Source organism: Pseudopipra pipra, chromosome 1 (genome assembly GCF_036250125.1).
Source record: "Pseudopipra pipra isolate bDixPip1 chromosome 1, bDixPip1.hap1, whole genome shotgun sequence".
Lineage (NCBI taxonomy): Eukaryota > Metazoa > Chordata > Aves > Passeriformes > Pipridae > Pseudopipra > Pseudopipra pipra.
The window spans coordinates 12180836-12196771 of NC_087549.1; the positions used below are offsets into that span (position 1 = coordinate 12180836).

Consider the following 15936-nt stretch of genomic DNA (forward strand, 5'->3'; position numbering starts at 1 on the left):
CTCTCCTAAAAACACAGTCACTGCGTCCCTATTAATTAAAAACAAAGCCTGCTTCCAATGCTCAGTTTCTGAACCCGTTCTGGCAGCCACACTGAAGCAATCTCTGGGGGGACACAGGTTACTTTAAACTAAGACAAAACATGGGCTCGGCTTTCCCCAACGAGCCGCAGCGTCTGAAGTTTTGGTGCCACACCATCACCTGCCTGCACAAACCTCCTTGGTGCCACTGGTCTGCCCTTGCTGGCAAAGACTGTGCCAGTCTTTTGCAAGCCTGTTTGTTTGCTGTGGGACAGCTTCAGCTTTATTATCTGTGTGATGACAGACTCCGGGGCCACTGCTATTGTTTTATTTGAATTGCAGAGATCTTAAAGAGCCCCAGTCCTGGGCCTTAATCCCACAGCATCCGGGATGTTCAAATACAGAAAGAGCCAGGTGGGTCTTGTTCCTCCTCAACCTCTTGCTGAGCTCCCTGGGCGTTAAGCAAAGTAAGTCAGTGCTCCAAACACACAGATGTACAAAACGCATCAGACATGAGAGATGCAAACAGGAACATTAAGCCGCCAAGTGGCTGTTAAAAACTTCACAAGGGCAATTAAAATATTAGCATCCTTTCATGTAAGCAAAGCAAACAAAACTGGCCATTAGTTTCAGTTACAGAGTCCTGCATTTTCCTATTGGTCACCTGATGCTTGCATCAATTGATCTGACAACCCATGTGGGGGTACATACATGACTGCACTGGCCTCTGCCTCCCCCACAGAGATCAACATCCAAGCTGTGTGATGGGAGATGTGCAGACTCATCCTCTGTCAGCCTTTATCCATGGAGGAGCTGATGTCATTTCCCCACCTTTTGTTGTTACACAAATGCAGCAAGCAAAGTGGTGCCCCATGCAGTCACTCCCCCTCATCAATGAACCAGACAACTTTATTGTAAGAAAAGTCACTGAGTGCTTGCTGCCACCCACTGTAAACCTCCCTCAATACTTAAATGTTGTGCTGATGATTAATGAGAATAACTACAAATGGGTGAGTCACAGGGACGGCTTCATTCATTCATTCAGTTGTGACTGCAACCAAAATAAAAGGTGTTTCCCAACTCTCCATTCCCAAGCGCTAACCAAATCCCTCCTGCAGGAAGGAGCTGACTGACACGGAGGGAATGAACATCAGTATTCACTGAGTTCACTTCAATCTGGTCAGTGTTTGCCAAGCTGAATACTGCAAGCTGAATACTGCAAAACCAGTTAAAACCCTAACTGTGATTCTAAAGGCACCAAGTCCTTGTGCACCAAGATTGGGATGAGTTTGGATTTTAAATGGAATAAAATAAAGAGATGAGAAAGGGGTTACCAAAATGTTTAGCCTTTGCTTTATTGAGTTACAACAACTGAGCAACAAGTTAGAAAAGTCAGATTTATTCAAACTCCCTAGCAACCTATTTGTGCAGCATACTGAAAGGTGGGCAAGTTTTCCAAACCCAGCTCATCAGAGGAACGCACCGGACGGCTCCTGCACCCAGGCTCCTGCTCTCTCTCCATTTCCTCCTCACATGTGCACGGACAGACACTCCCACACAAATCCATATTAGCAGTATTTGAAAAAAAAAAAAAAAAAAGTGCAATCAGGAACCTAGGATCGATCTAAAAATTTAGTGGCAAGGGTTAATAAGAAATTTCTGTTGTGCGCTACAACATCTAAAGCTGGAGGGCAGACTGCTGGTTATGGTGTCCATCACTGTACCAGCCAAAGAAACACAAGTTTGAGTTATGAAGCATCTTAATTTCCTCACTCCAACCCCTCTGGAGGTTGTACTGCAAGTTTAAACAAAAAGTGCTAAAAAAACCCAGCAAATCAGAACAAAAAAAGGCATTCTAGCCAAATCTCTAGAGACCCACAGCTGGGGCTGGCTGGTGAAAAGTGAAGTACAGGAGCCGGAGAAGACTTGCCTTGTAGGAGCACATAAAAGCAGAGATTTAAATACTTCAACCAGTAGCAGGTGGCCATAAAACAAAACAAAAAATTCAAAACAACAAGGGGAAAAAAAAAAACAAGCCCACCACTCCAGAACATGTTTAACTGGGCTGAAATGTAAACTGGGGTGGGGATCTGGGCTCAGATGCTGATCTGCACCAAGACGACGCCAAAAGATTGCAACTCTGTCTTTAAACACTTCAGAAAAAAAATTGTCCTCTCCCTCCTCCACAAAAGACACCTCCCTCCCCCAAACAAACCCAAAATTCTGCATTATATGCAAGAATAACTTGCATCTATTAAAAAAATTAACAAAATTTTCGTGTTGTACAAATCTGTTCCAGTAGAGGAAGAGGCTGGGCAGGAAAGTGGGGGGGGAGAAACTGAAGAGAAATCTATGTACAAGGACCCTTTTCTCTTTCTTTCTTTTCTTTTGAAATGCAGTAGTAGGACTTTGGCACTATCAACGATTCCATGATGACACTCCACAAGAGTATTTCTCGCTGTGCCTCCACAAGTGGCGCTTGAGACTTGGAGTCGCAACACGCTATCTCACCCCAGGCAGGAAAATAGAGTTTTCTTCTATTTTCAGACAGCATTTCCCCTCCAATGTCAGGACAGTGCAGCTGAGGAGTACCCCTGCAAAAATTATAAAAGTAGCATTATTTTTGAAGGCACTATGAACAACTAACTAGCTGTTAACTAACATGGCATTCCAGTTTACATCCCTGCACACACAGTAACACTGTATTTTCTATTAACTGTACTCTGAAGCCTATCCTTATCACAGCCTGATGTGGTAGGGTGCTGTAGTTTTGCTGCATGTTAACACCCAGCTAATAATCCCCTATGGATTTCTAACATGGATATACAGCCTTGACTCAGCAGATTCTCACACTGATTCAAAGATGATGTGCACACAGGTTTGGGGCAGCTACTTTGTGACCACAGGACATATAGTGCTAAAACCGAGAACACCTCAGGTCTTTCTCCCCCAGTAAATTCCCTCATAATATTTCTTGTTTTGCACTATTTTAGGAAACGATACAAACTGCAAGACAATGGAAAAAACTGGATGTGCCTGTGCTCTGCAGAGCAGCTCCCTGGCTCCGCTATGACTCCTGCACCTACATAAAGGCTGTGCCATGGACCAGAGATTAAAAAATAACCCCCCAACACCCAATCTTCAGATAGCCACCAATCTACATGTATCCCCAGTTCCCAGCACAGAACAAGGGCTCTATGACAAGGGTTATGTTCAGCATGTTCTTCCCCTCTCAGGTGTAAAGGTGCAAGAAGTGCAAACATCCACTCAAGCTGGAGCTGCATGAGATGGCTTTCCTGCACCATCCTCCTCACCCATCCTGCAGCAGTGCTTCCCGAAAACTGAACTAAGCCATTATTTTACACCTTGTATAGATGTTGCTATTTGGTCTGTTATTTCCCACAGAAATAGTGAGCTCTGCCTGGCATCTGCAACGCAGAGAACAACACAGTCACACCCAGGAAAAGGACTGCCTCGTACCAACATCAAGGGGAAAAGTCCTCCCCAACCTTGAGACCTTTCCTCAAACAGGCCCCCATTCCTCTTGACTCACTGGAAAATTTTAATTGCAGTGTTGGGTTTTGCATCTCCCCCTGAAGTCCTTCATTACGTTAGAACTTAGGTCTTCAGCGCGCCTCACTGGTTTCACGGGAAAAAAGCACATCCTCCCTACTTGATTCTCATTCCTTCAAATGCTTTAGGGTGACCCAAATTCTGCAAAAACCAGTAGTCAAACCCACGCTGATTTACTTCAGGATGGTGCCTTGGAGCACAGCACCAGTAACAGGCACTGTAGCTAGCCTTTTAGATGAAACCCTAAACCACAAGAAGAGTGAGAACTTGAGCAGAAAGCAAGAGAAGCCCCAGTGCTGTTCCCTTTTACCAGTTTTGGGCACCAAGGAACGGGAACATATTGTGCCACCAGCAAACGTGATCTCAGCTCCTGTAGCAGTGCAGAAGGGGTTGGAAATGCCAAAAGAAACCAGACTACCTCTGATGCCTAGCATCTGCATACAGCATCTGCAAGGGGCAACTGTCTTCAGACTTTTTTTTTTTTCTGGGACATCTCCATAGAGCCTACCCAGAGCCAGGGCACACATCTTCCAGGGTGTCCACCTACCTTGCTCCCACTGTGAGCCATAAACTTTAGGGTCTACATCTTGCAAGGTTCAGGATTAAAAATGGAGGTCATGAAATAACTCTAAAAAAGACAGTTTACTGCAGAAAGGTGGTGGTGGTGGTGAAAAAGTATGATTCTGAGAAAAAACAAAAGCTCTGATCTTGGGAAAACCCCACAGGGAGACGACATCACGAAGAAAGCCAGCAGTAGCTGCCAGCCACTCAGGCACACTCTGGTCCTGCTCTCCTGTTTGAGCTGTAGTTTGCTGTACTTAATTTAGGACCAGTTTTTGTTTGTCAGTTTTGCACAAATGGGGACAACAGACCTAATTTTGACCCATGCTGTAGGAAGACAGGAATATTTATACTCATGGAAAGGGATCTAAAATACTCTCTTGACAGAACAGTTGGGTCATATTACAAGGGGGACACAAGGCTGCATGATGCAACATCTGAACACTTTCAGTGATGGCTTCAGTGCACCTGACAGCAGCCACTCAACATCCTGAAGGCCTTGTTGCTCTATGGGGACAGGTCTCTCACCCTCACTGTTCAGAAAACCTGACCTGCTCCACAGAAAAAATCCAATGTTGCCAAAAGCTTCAGATATGGATTTAGTAACAGAGCCTTTTCTTAGTTCTGAGAGGGTACTTCAGAGCCCAGCATGCATCTTGCTCTCAAGGAGGTCAGGCACTTGTGAAACTTCCTCTAGTTGTAGCAGCAGCAGAAGCAGAATCTGCTGAACAGGGATCAGTTTTGAAATACTCAATTTTTTAAGGCTTAAGGTCTGTCTAGGCTGTAACACAAATGCTCTCCAATAGTTCCAGAAACTCAAAGCTACACACCAGAGCAGAGAGTGACTAAGACAGTCTGGAAGAGATGAGGTTTTACAGAAGCTGCACACAAATTTAGCCAACAGGAGTATGGAGATCAATCACCAACAAATGATCATTTTAGACTATTTACATCAAGCTGACAAAATAGCAACAGCATGAATATCAAAGGAGCATGTTTCTGCCTGATGTAGGGCTCAGCAGTGAAAGGTTCACCCAGGAAGCGTGGCTGTGTGAGACTCAAGAGAAGTCCCTTGTCAGCTCTTCAGTCCACCTCTTACATATGGTACCTGAGGAAAAATCAGGCTTTTATATGAAAACAGGCAGAAACAAGCTCTCAGTCTTGCACAGTCTTTCGTTTTTAGTCATACCTGAATGTCACTTAACATAACACATTGTTAGCTGAACACCAAAGCTTTAGTTGAACATTTCTGGACAAAGAGTGAGAGCTTATCCTTAAGGAAAAAGGAGACAGTAGCTGAGATTTTTCCATGGGTCCCACCAGTGTGGGATATAAAGCTTCCAAATTTTGTGTCACAATAATTGTGACAATGCCTCCACATGGGTGCCAGAGAGCAGGCACTTGCGTTTCTGCCCTGAAACTTACAGGCAGAATAAAGGAAAATTAAAAAGACTTTGGGCTTTTGTCAAGTCCCCAGATCAGCATGCTGAGAGACAAGCAAAGAGCAGGACAAAATGCCCTCTGATCTTACTACATGCTGTTTGCAGCAGAAGTCCGGCTCCACTGCACCTTTTCTCAGTAGGTGTATTTTACATGCAACCACCGGAAAGCTCCTCACCAAAAGGACCACTCAGCCAAAGTTTAACTGAGATCAAAGTTCTTATTAAAATTCCTCTCTGATAACACTTGAGCACCCCCAAAGCCCTGGAGCTTTATGGTCAGCATCTGCACCAGGGCACAGAGGCAGGAGATTCACGCCAACATACCTGCACTGACAAAAGTGCAGGCACCAAACCTACGCTGCTGGAAGAGGACTGTTGCAGAGCCTTGTTTTGTAGTACAACAGGTTTGTAAGAAAGAGTGGTTTCAGGCAACTCCCCCAGCTCCCACCTTCCTCCCCATTCCCCCTCCTAACCCCTGGTCTGCTCCCTCTCCTCACAACCAATATTCATAGCTGGAAGGAGGAAATGATCTAGAATAACAATTCTGAAAACAAATAATCCCACAATGCATTTATTCACCACACATTTGATTTTAAAAGGCAGATCAGATCCTGGCTCTCCCTTCTTATGTGGCTGTACAACAGTGGCACCCCAGAGTGCCTCCAGCCGAGGTTCCCACATCCTTCTTCCTTTAATCTGTGCTTTTGCCACCTGTTACTCATATCCCTAATTACCAACTTCTGCAAGGATAATGCAGAACAGTGCCTTGCACTGCAGTCTGAAGCTTTAACATATTTTGTTATAGATGATGTCATAACATTTCTCAAGATTAGCTGACACAATTCATAGTTAAAAATAATACCAGTGCAGGGTTTTCCTTTTTAACACAGAGAAGATGTCCCAGGAGACTTCTGGACAAGTATTGCACATGGAGAAAACGGAGTGCTAGTCAACAGGGCTTGCTACCAAAACCTGCATGTCTGCAACCGGTAGTTCAATCCAAATACTGCCAACTATAACAGTAAAGTCTTTAGTGCAAGCGTAGAGGCACTTTATCAGTCCTGCCTGGCTTTTGTATTTTGTATTTCTTTTTCTTTAAAAAGAAATGCTAAAGTATATTTTAATTTTAGACACCAGAAAACTACTAACTCCTTCTAAAACAGGTGTTCTCTCACTATGGTTGTTAATGCAGGATGCTGAGCTTTCTGTAGGGTAACTTCTAGCTTAAGGAAATTCCAGTTTGGGACAGACAGATTCGGTTGAACACAAAATGTTACAGGCTCCAGTGAACTCAATTCAACATGCAAGTCAAGAAATGCTGACGTGCTTGCTCCAGATTTATACCTGCGCAACTCTGATCAGAAACATGCTTCAGACCTCCAAATAACACATCCTTTCACATTGTGAAAGATGGTACAAACCCCCCTTAAAGCAAGGCCCTGCAGCTTGCTTTTAAATTCAAGATCCTGTGAAGAAGAGCTGCTAAAACACCCACACAGCTTAGTCTGGGGCACTTCCTAAGCCTCTAGTGTGAGCAAGCAGAACAAAGCGAGGCTGGAGACAGTTCTCACCTGCAAGAGAGCACATTTGCATGAGCCACTTCAGTCCCCACAACATTTTTCTTTTTTTGCTTGCTTTTGCATAAAGAAGCATCTCTGTCCTGGGCCCTCCCCCCACTGACCTTTTATTCCAAGCAGGGCAGGATGCTGCAAAGGAAGGACCTGAGGTGCAAAAACAGCCGCAGCCTCTATTCACAGGAGATCAATGATCTCTTAGCAATGGGGATATTAGCAACTAGTATTACTTACTATTTCTTTGTGTGGCTCAGCTGGTATGTTTTATATCAAGTGCTGCAGAGGTTTCATAGGTTGTTTAAAGGCAGAAAGTTTAAGGTTTAATCACATACTGAAAAAATACCTAGAAAAATCTCCCTTATCCAGGACTTAACCCATAAGGAGACAAGAAACAAGGGAAATGGCACTAACTCCTCTGCTACCACACAGTTGGCTTTACTTTACAAGCAGAATGGGTCTCCCTTTTGTTCAGGCATCCAGCAGGCACAAGGATCCAGCAGGGATGGGTTCCAGGAATTTATACTGAAGAGGGGCTACAGGATGCTGGAAGCAGACCCAGACAGAGGCAAGCTCAGAGAAACAGGGCACCATCAGCATTACCTGTCTATATGTGGGAATTGTCTCCAGATATACTTTCAGAGTCATAGTCTGCCAGCTCTGTCTGGCCTTCGGGTGCCGTTTGGCTCCAGCTGTCTGTACAGTCTGATGCAGCGTCGTCCTCACCCACCGTCACCTCCACCCAGTTCACCTCCGCCGGCTCCTCGTTCTCCTCGCTGCCGTGGCCGTCGTGGCTGTTGCAATCCACCCTGTCCATACCCTCTCCTTGATTCCCCAACAAAGAGTCTTTCAGTGGTTCACAGTCTCTTTTTGCTCTCACCACTGGTTTACCTCCATTCTCTTCATTCAGTTTTTTATGATCCTGGTAATGCTGCCGAGACACCTCGTTACCGTTCTTTGGACTCTCAGCGTGTTTGGAGCCCTTTTTCTGGCTTTGCTTGTTATGACCATCAACAGCATACTGCTGCTGGTACTGGTCAATCCATTTAAGTGACCCTGTTCTTAGTGAAGACCGGTTTTCCTTGAACCAGCGGACTATTTCAGTTCTTGTGAGCCCAGTCTGAGATGCTAACTGGTCATACTCCTGGGGCGATGGCCACTGGGTCCTTGCAAATGTACTTTTCAGTAGATGAATCTGCTCTTGTGTTTTCTTAAATGTGGTTGAGGACACAGATAAAGCACCAGGAAGCTGAGAGCCACTCAGAAGTTCTGCCTGGCTTATTGCACCATTGGGAGTTCCTTTTGCTTTAATTTTTCTGTATGATCCCATTGAGTCCAAGACAGCTTGCTCCATGCTGTCCCTTATCTTTCTCCGCTCAGAGAACCACGAATCTATCTCCCTCCTACTCAGCTGAGTCTCCACTCGAAGCCTGTCCAATTCTCCTTGGGTAGGAAAAGAGCATCTTAGGAAACTCTCCTCAAGGGTCCTACGCTGCTCTTGGGTTATCTCTTTGAATCTCTGGGGAGTGAAATCTGTGTATGGATGAAAGGACCAGCCGCGTCGACCAGCTGAAGGTGTTATTTGATCTTTCCCTAACGCATCGCCAGGAATTTGCACAATGCCCCTCTGACTTCTGTACCTGTGGTCACTGAACCACTTCTTGATCTCACTCCTGGAAAGACCTGTTGCCTCTATAAGCCGGTAGACTTCTGCATCGTCAGGAAACTGGCTTGCCATGAAACTGGCCTTTAGCTCTGCTATCTGCTCCTTCGTCTTCTTCCGCTCACTGGCTGGTGTCAGCGGCACAGCTGTCAGCTTGGCAGGAATCTCAGGCACCTGAACTACGTGAGGACGCTTGGCCTCCGGGGCACTTGATAAGGTCTGTATTGTCCTCTTTTGTCCCTGGTTTGGGGCAACAGCGAGTGTAATTGGTGAACAGGAAACAGTTGAACCATTTGACACAGGAGTCAAAACCAGACCAGTCTGGCCCAGTATCTGACAAGGCAAAGCTGTCTGGATGATGGGCTGCGGCATTTTTGCAGTTGCCAAAGGAGCTGGTAGGACGGTGATGGTTTGGGGAACTGCCTGGATAGTACCATTGAACATTTTCTTTCTTGCCTCCTCCACTTCTTCAGGAGACCAACTTATACCATGCTTCAAACGTTGCGTAGCAAACCAGATTCGGATTTGTTCTTCCGGATGTTTCGATGCTGCTGTCAACCATGACAACTCTGCTTGTGTTGGGTACGGAAACTTATTAAAGGAGTTGATCATGGTTGCATTAGTGTCCAGTGCAGAGTTGTATTTGGTACTGTTCAGAGGGACTGGGACCTTGGGGACAAGGTTGATATTTGGTGGTAGCTGTACAGAGGGCATAACATGGGCTAACACATCTTGGAGAAGGTCTCCATTTATACAAGCAATAGCTTCAGTGGCTTCAGTTATGATACGGGGGAGAGCACCATCCACGTGGTTTTCCATAACTCCCTCTTCTGGCTTTTTGGATCCCTTCTTGGTTTCCCCTTTAGGCTTTCCCAGTTTCATCATTGGCACTTTATTTGTGCTAATTCCCCCATGATGTGAATCATCACACTCTGCATTTTCTAGCCCCCCACCCGTGACAGCAACATCATTAGTGGTGGTCTCAATGGACTGTTCTAAAACAGTCTGATTATTGCGTTTAATTAATTTCAGTTTAAAGTTAGTCTCTCCTGGGTGGTATTTTGAGTTGTGGTCAGATAAAGAATCATATTTTTTGGTTGTGAAGTTGCATTCAGCACAGACATACAGGGGGTTGAGAATGACATTTGGATGCTGAGTGTCAACATGCTCTGTAAATTCATTTAAGTTTTGTGTTGAGTAAGGGCAGTACTTACACTCATAACCACCCTGGGGTTTCTTAGACTGATTTTCAGCTGGGGGCTTTGCCTCAACCACTTCACAGTCTTTGACTGAGTTTTCTGAAGGCCAGTTTTTTTTGGAATCCTGCTGTGGTGTGCCAGTCCCCTTCTCTTTAGAAGTTTCTACACCCTCAGCGCCTTCCTGCTCCACGACTTCAGAAGTTCGCACCATACAGGGAGTTGTCGACTTTCTTTTGCTGGCCATGGCAGCCACTGGCAGCACACTGTTGCCCCAAATGGTGTCTTCTTTTGACAGGATGAGCGACCAACTCAGTAGATCTTGCAAACAGCTCCAAAACACCTTGATTATTTTACTCTGTTTTGCTTAATGAATTTCTGCCCTGGTTGTGACCATCAGCTCCGCGAGTGGACCTGTCAGCTGCATGACACCTGTGAAACAAAGCACACCTTATCAGGCACTGATTTAACAGAGATTTATCAGAAAGCCACAGCTTGTATGTGCATTTGTAAGGGTATTTTGGATAATGCCAAACTCTTCCTCCTCCCCGTCATCATATTAAGAGTCAAAGATCTCCCCATGAAGAATAAAAGCAGTGGGTAAATTGCAATGAAGTGCACCACAGGAAGAAAATTACTTTGAAACAAATAAGATGAACAGACAGGGGATTTTAATTTCCACTAGACTCAATGTGTTTAGCTGGAAAAGAAAGAAGATACTGCTATAAATACTGCATCTTTTTATAGAAGCTGCAGTTTCTATTAATTATTATTTTGAAGCCTGCAGATTTGAAATTGAGTGTGATTTATATTAAACTTAATTACTTCCCACTGTCACTTACCTTGTAAATATGTCTACTAAGTGACTGTGGTTACTAATGATGGGTGATTTCTAAATAAAGCTGCCTTGGTTGTAAAAGTAAAGGCATAAAGAAGAGTTAATGTAAATCAACACTACCTAAGGTCTGTGCCTTAAGGAAAAGTGGGCTCAAAGAAACTGCAGCCTATCTGTGGAGGCCTATTAAGTCTTTTCTGGAAGAAAAGTTTCCTTACAACACCACTTTTCACTCAACATTGACAGAGGTAGCTACCAAAGGTATCAGAAGCCCTTAGATACCTTTTAAACATGGTCCCTTCCTGTGACAGTCTCACCAAGTCCCAATTTGTGCATTTTATTCTCTACAGAATTTAAAAAAAGAAAAAACACAAAACTAAAACCCAAAACATTTTAAAGAACAATTCATATATGTTGAAGTAGTTTTGGAAGTTCCCAAATGCAAGAATTCTGTAAAATATGTTTCCAAAGGATCTGATGCCAACATGAGTCAAACAAAAGCATGAAGAAAAACTACACCAGCTGTTTCAGGATCTACCTGCACTCATCAGGAGTGGGTGGAGCAAAAGAGAGGAATTTAGCTGTCAAAAGTTTCATTAATCAAAAGAAGATAAAAAAAGGTCACTTCCCTATTTGACAGGATGCTTTTTCTAATTTATCACTGAATCCAATTTGCTATTCTTCCTGATCAGATGGTCTCTGGTTTCATAATAATTCCCAATCTTAACGGAAAACTCAAGAAGTACTTGGAATGGGATGGGAGAGGCACTGAGGTTTACAAATTGGAGGAGGCTGGAAAGTGGAGATTTGCCGAGTGGGTAAGGCCTGCACTGATTTCTGTAGAAGTGTACTAAATGGAGAATCTGAAATAGAGATCCAATGCAAGATGTCCCTGCCCATTACAGGGGAGATGGACTGGATGATCTCTAAAGATCCTTTCTAATACAAACCATTCTGTGAGTCTGTCATCTCATATCTAAACAAATGCAGGTTTTCTCCTTGTGAAGCCTGTAAATGATAAGCTGCAATCAGAATCCAAGATATAAAGATCTAATGAAATAAAATTCCACTGCAGTTACATCTGGACACATCAGCAGTTTATAACCATCCAAATGCTGTCCCTGAGCCTTCTCCTCTTGCTTAAGCCCTGGCATGAGAGTCAGAAATAGCCACTGTAAAAGCAGCAGCTAACTTCTTGGTTCTGTCTGCAGCTGAGGAATACTCTGCAAGTCTCTAGAGCACATTTCTGCTGCTCTGCCTGCCTATCACAGATCATACCACTTCTGTATATATGGAAACTCAAAATGATATACTGCCAGAGGAAGCACCTCCAGCTGGAAATAAGAGCAGGGATGGCAGCTTCCAGCTCCATGTACTCAAACTCCAGTGTGAAGCAATTCTCCATACACAAAACACTTCATATGCGAATTCTCCATGCAGCACCTTCACAGATAAGGCTCTGGTGAAACACAAGCCGTGAAACACCAAACACACCACAGACAAGATGCCATGCAGACACTGTTTGTTACAGTGCAGATGCCTCAGCATATCTGTACAGTGCTTTGTGTTCACAGCCACTGCCACCCCTGCACTGCCCAGCCCTGACAGAGACCAGTGATGCTCCTGCACACTTGCTCTGATGTGGTGAAGCATGAGACCATTTGGTTGACTTTCAGGGGTGCATTTCAGCTCCTAGTGCGCTTCTCTGGGAAATGGAGCATCTTTGCTGAGCTCCATGAAACAGAGATGGGGCTGCCCACGGGCTTATGGCTCTGCCTTGGTCAGGATTAGAGTGCCACTTCCCTCCAAACTGGGATCACCAGTGTTGTCATCACCATTCCCCAAAGCGTCAGCACCTCTGAGCCAAAATTTCCTCTTCTGTTTCCCTTTTTTCCTTCTGCCTTTTAATAATAAACAAGCAGATGAACAGTGGAAGAAATGATGCATGGTTTTCTGTAGATTTGTGCTGACTGACCTTTAAACTGGATTACACAGAATATTCTCTATCATTTCCATCTATTCCTTCAAAATTCCCTTCTGCTTCCCCTCACAATTATCTTCCCTCAGATATTTTGGCAGTGATCTGCATCTTGCTCTGTCCCACTTAAAGGATCAGAAGCTAGAGACAAACACACAACTGTCCAAACACCCATCTTCCTGGTCACCCATGTTTAATCACACTTGCAGAAAATGAATTATCTTTGAAGCTTCTTCCCTTATAGTAAAATTGGCTGAAACAGGTCAAAAGATAAGAGAAGGGGGCAGAATGGGCTCTGAAAGCCCAGCTGCTGCTGGAAACAGAGTGAAGGTGATCAGGTCACCCCACTACATTTGTGACACCGACTTTCTCAGATGAGGGAAGGGAGGTGTAAGGCAGTGCCCTGGGCCACGGCAATGAAGATGCGGATGGAGCCATGGCTCCCAGGATGCTCCCCTGTGGCTTGCTCTCTCTCCCAGGCCACAGCTGTACCTAATGGTCTGCTCCTTTTCTAATGTATGACCTCGTGCAAAATTCATGTGGCAACATCAGCAAAAGGAAGAAAATTCGAAAGACATCAAAGACAGAGCAAGGCTTATTTATATTTCACTGAATATCCCCCCTCCTCCACAAGAAGAAAGGCTAAGAACAAAAAGATAAAACAATGGGATGGAAGAGTGGAGAAGGAGACCTTGATAAATTAGAGGACTAGGCAATCACGAACTATATGAAGTTCAACAAAAGGTGGTGTTGGATTCTGTACCTGAGATGGGGCAACCCTGGATGTATGTACAAACTGGGGAAAGAATCACCAGTTGGTCGAGGAAGGGGATTGTCTCATTTTGCTCTGCACTGGGGTGGCCTCACCTTGAATATTGTGGCAGTTCTAGGCTCCACAATGTAAGAAAGATATTAAGCCATTAGAGAGTGTCCAAAGGAGGGCAATGAAGATGGTGAAAGACCTTGAGGGGAAGCCGTATGAGGAGTGGCTGAGGGCATTTGGTCTGTTTAGCCTGGAGAAGAGGAGACTGAGGGGAGACCTCATTGCAGTTACAACTTCCTCCTGAGGGGAAGAGGAGGGGCAGCCACTGATCTCTTCTCTGTGGTGACCAGTGACAGAACTCAAGGGAATGGCCTGAAGCTGTGTCAGGGAAGGTTTAGGTTAGATATTAGAAAAAGGTTTTTCACCCAGTGGGTGGCTAAGCACTGGAACAGGCTCCCCAGGGAAGTGATCACAGCACCAAGTGGGACAGAGTTGAAGAAGCATTTGCACGATACTCTTTGGGAACACGGTGTGACTATTGGGGATGGTCCTGTGCAGGGCCAGGAGTTGGACTTGATAATCCTTCCAACTCAGCATATTCTGGGATATCTAGGTTACAACTTTGAATCAGTCAAAGGTTTCTTAAAAGTCAGACTTAATGTTCTCCATTCCTCAGTCTCTGGATACTCAGCAAGCTCTCTGCTGCACTCAGTTGCTGAGCTGATCTCCCAACTCTTCTCAAGACAGGAGGACTGGCCCCAAACAAGGATGTTCTCATATAGAGGAAGGGGCAAGGTCCCTCCAAAACATATATAAGTGGGTGGAAACATAAAGTCTGTTTGCTACAGTTTTTCTAGAAAATTGTACAGATTGTTGTTTCTCTTACATCTTCTATTCCACATAGTGGCTTTCTGCATGTCTAATTGCTGGTTTCTAACCCTATATTTTGAATAGTTTTTTCTGCCACACAAGAATCACTATCCACCATAGAAACCAAGCTCAAGTCAAATGCTGCTTTCTGGAGGTCAGTAAAAAAAACAAATGACTTTTAGTCCAAGATGTGCAGTTTGGGGTGCTCATAACCATATAGAGACTGTCTCTGTCCCTTCAACCCACACCCTGAAAGATGGGGAGGAAAAGAGGCCCAGCAACTGCATAAGCAAGATGAGTTTATTGGGACCTCCAAGCTATGGCTCTTCCAGGACCTCAGTAGGGATGTCATTTGGCATAAAACAATACACAGTTTCAAAGGAGGATGGGTCCCCCTCCCCATGACAGATCCCTGGGAGCTGCATCATATACATTTGCAGGTCCTGCCACATCCCATCTGAGGACATTAGAGAAAGCATAAGAAGCATCTCACAGCTTTCAAACGTGAGCTGCTTGCCAGAACATCAAAGCCCCAGCAGACAGTTTTAAATACATGGTGTTGCTCCTGACAAAGCTGCTAAATGATGCTACTTCAGCTCCTCCAATTCAGGAGTGAGGCAGCTCTCTCAGGCTGTCAGTCTACTGGAATTCAGCAGGCAGGCAAACCTGACCCCACAAACCTTTGGACTTTACTTACAGATGGCAAAGACTACCAATATTTGCAGGGAGGTTACCCTGCAGTAATGGCTTAGCAACCAGCACATCCTGATGGGAACCCAAGCTACACTTCATCACCTGAGCTGTGTCCACAGCACATATATCCTGTCAAGGAGCAAAATCCATATCTGATGTTCAATGAATAGGGCTGCACCACGGTTAGGTCAACCTCTATCCCTAGAGCTGACTCTGTTCAGTCTATTATTATTGTTTTGTTATGGACAAGACCCTGGACAAATGACCTCTTTGTAGGGCTGCTGCCAGCGTGGAGCACCACAGGCGTGGAGTGCAGGGGTGCTGTCAGCAGCTGGCTCTGTGAGCAGCCATTACCCCCTGGGCGTGGGGGGGAAGTCAGCCCTCACCTGCCACATCTTTTGCTCATCTTCCCATACTGCAGGGGGTTGGAAAAAATAAAAACAACTAATTTATTTGAATTTTCTTTTTAAATGAGCAAATTCACAAAACAGAAAAAGGCAACCAGGTGAAAAACAAAAGTGCTTGGCTCCAAGCAGAATGTGTCATTGTGAATGAGGTCTAAACCAAACCTCAGAGAACCCATGTGCAGGAACAAAAACTTTCCATTTGTTTTGCTTTAGCAAAGCCATCCAGGATGGGAACACACAAGTCAGAGACAACATGTTCTTTTAAAACTATCATCCCAAAAGTGTGTCTGAGCAGTTATGAGTGAGGCCCTAATCTGGTTTTAATTTCTGAAATTTGTTTAATTAATGAAATAATCCAGCCACAGT

The 15936-nt window shown here is 44.7% G+C and overlaps 1 protein-coding gene across 7 annotated transcripts in view; it reads right to left on the reverse strand.

Moving 5' to 3' along the window:
• Nucleotides 1-1348: 1348 nt before the first annotated feature.
• The window catches only part of ZHX2 (zinc fingers and homeoboxes 2), a 76306-nt gene continuing 61718 nt past the window's right edge, over nucleotides 1349-15936 (reverse strand). For all 7 annotated transcript variants that reach the window (XM_064645781.1, XM_064645751.1, XM_064645741.1 and 4 more), the window contains 2 exons: nucleotides 7769-10456; nucleotides 1349-2612 (listed from right to left, as the gene is read on the reverse strand). In XM_064645781.1, coding sequence (XP_064501851.1) covers nucleotides 7773-10271 — 2499 coding nt within the window. In that variant the 5' untranslated portion in view covers nucleotides 10272-10456 and the 3' untranslated portion in view covers nucleotides 1349-2612; nucleotides 7769-7772. The remainder of the gene's footprint in view (nucleotides 2613-7768; nucleotides 10457-15936) is intronic.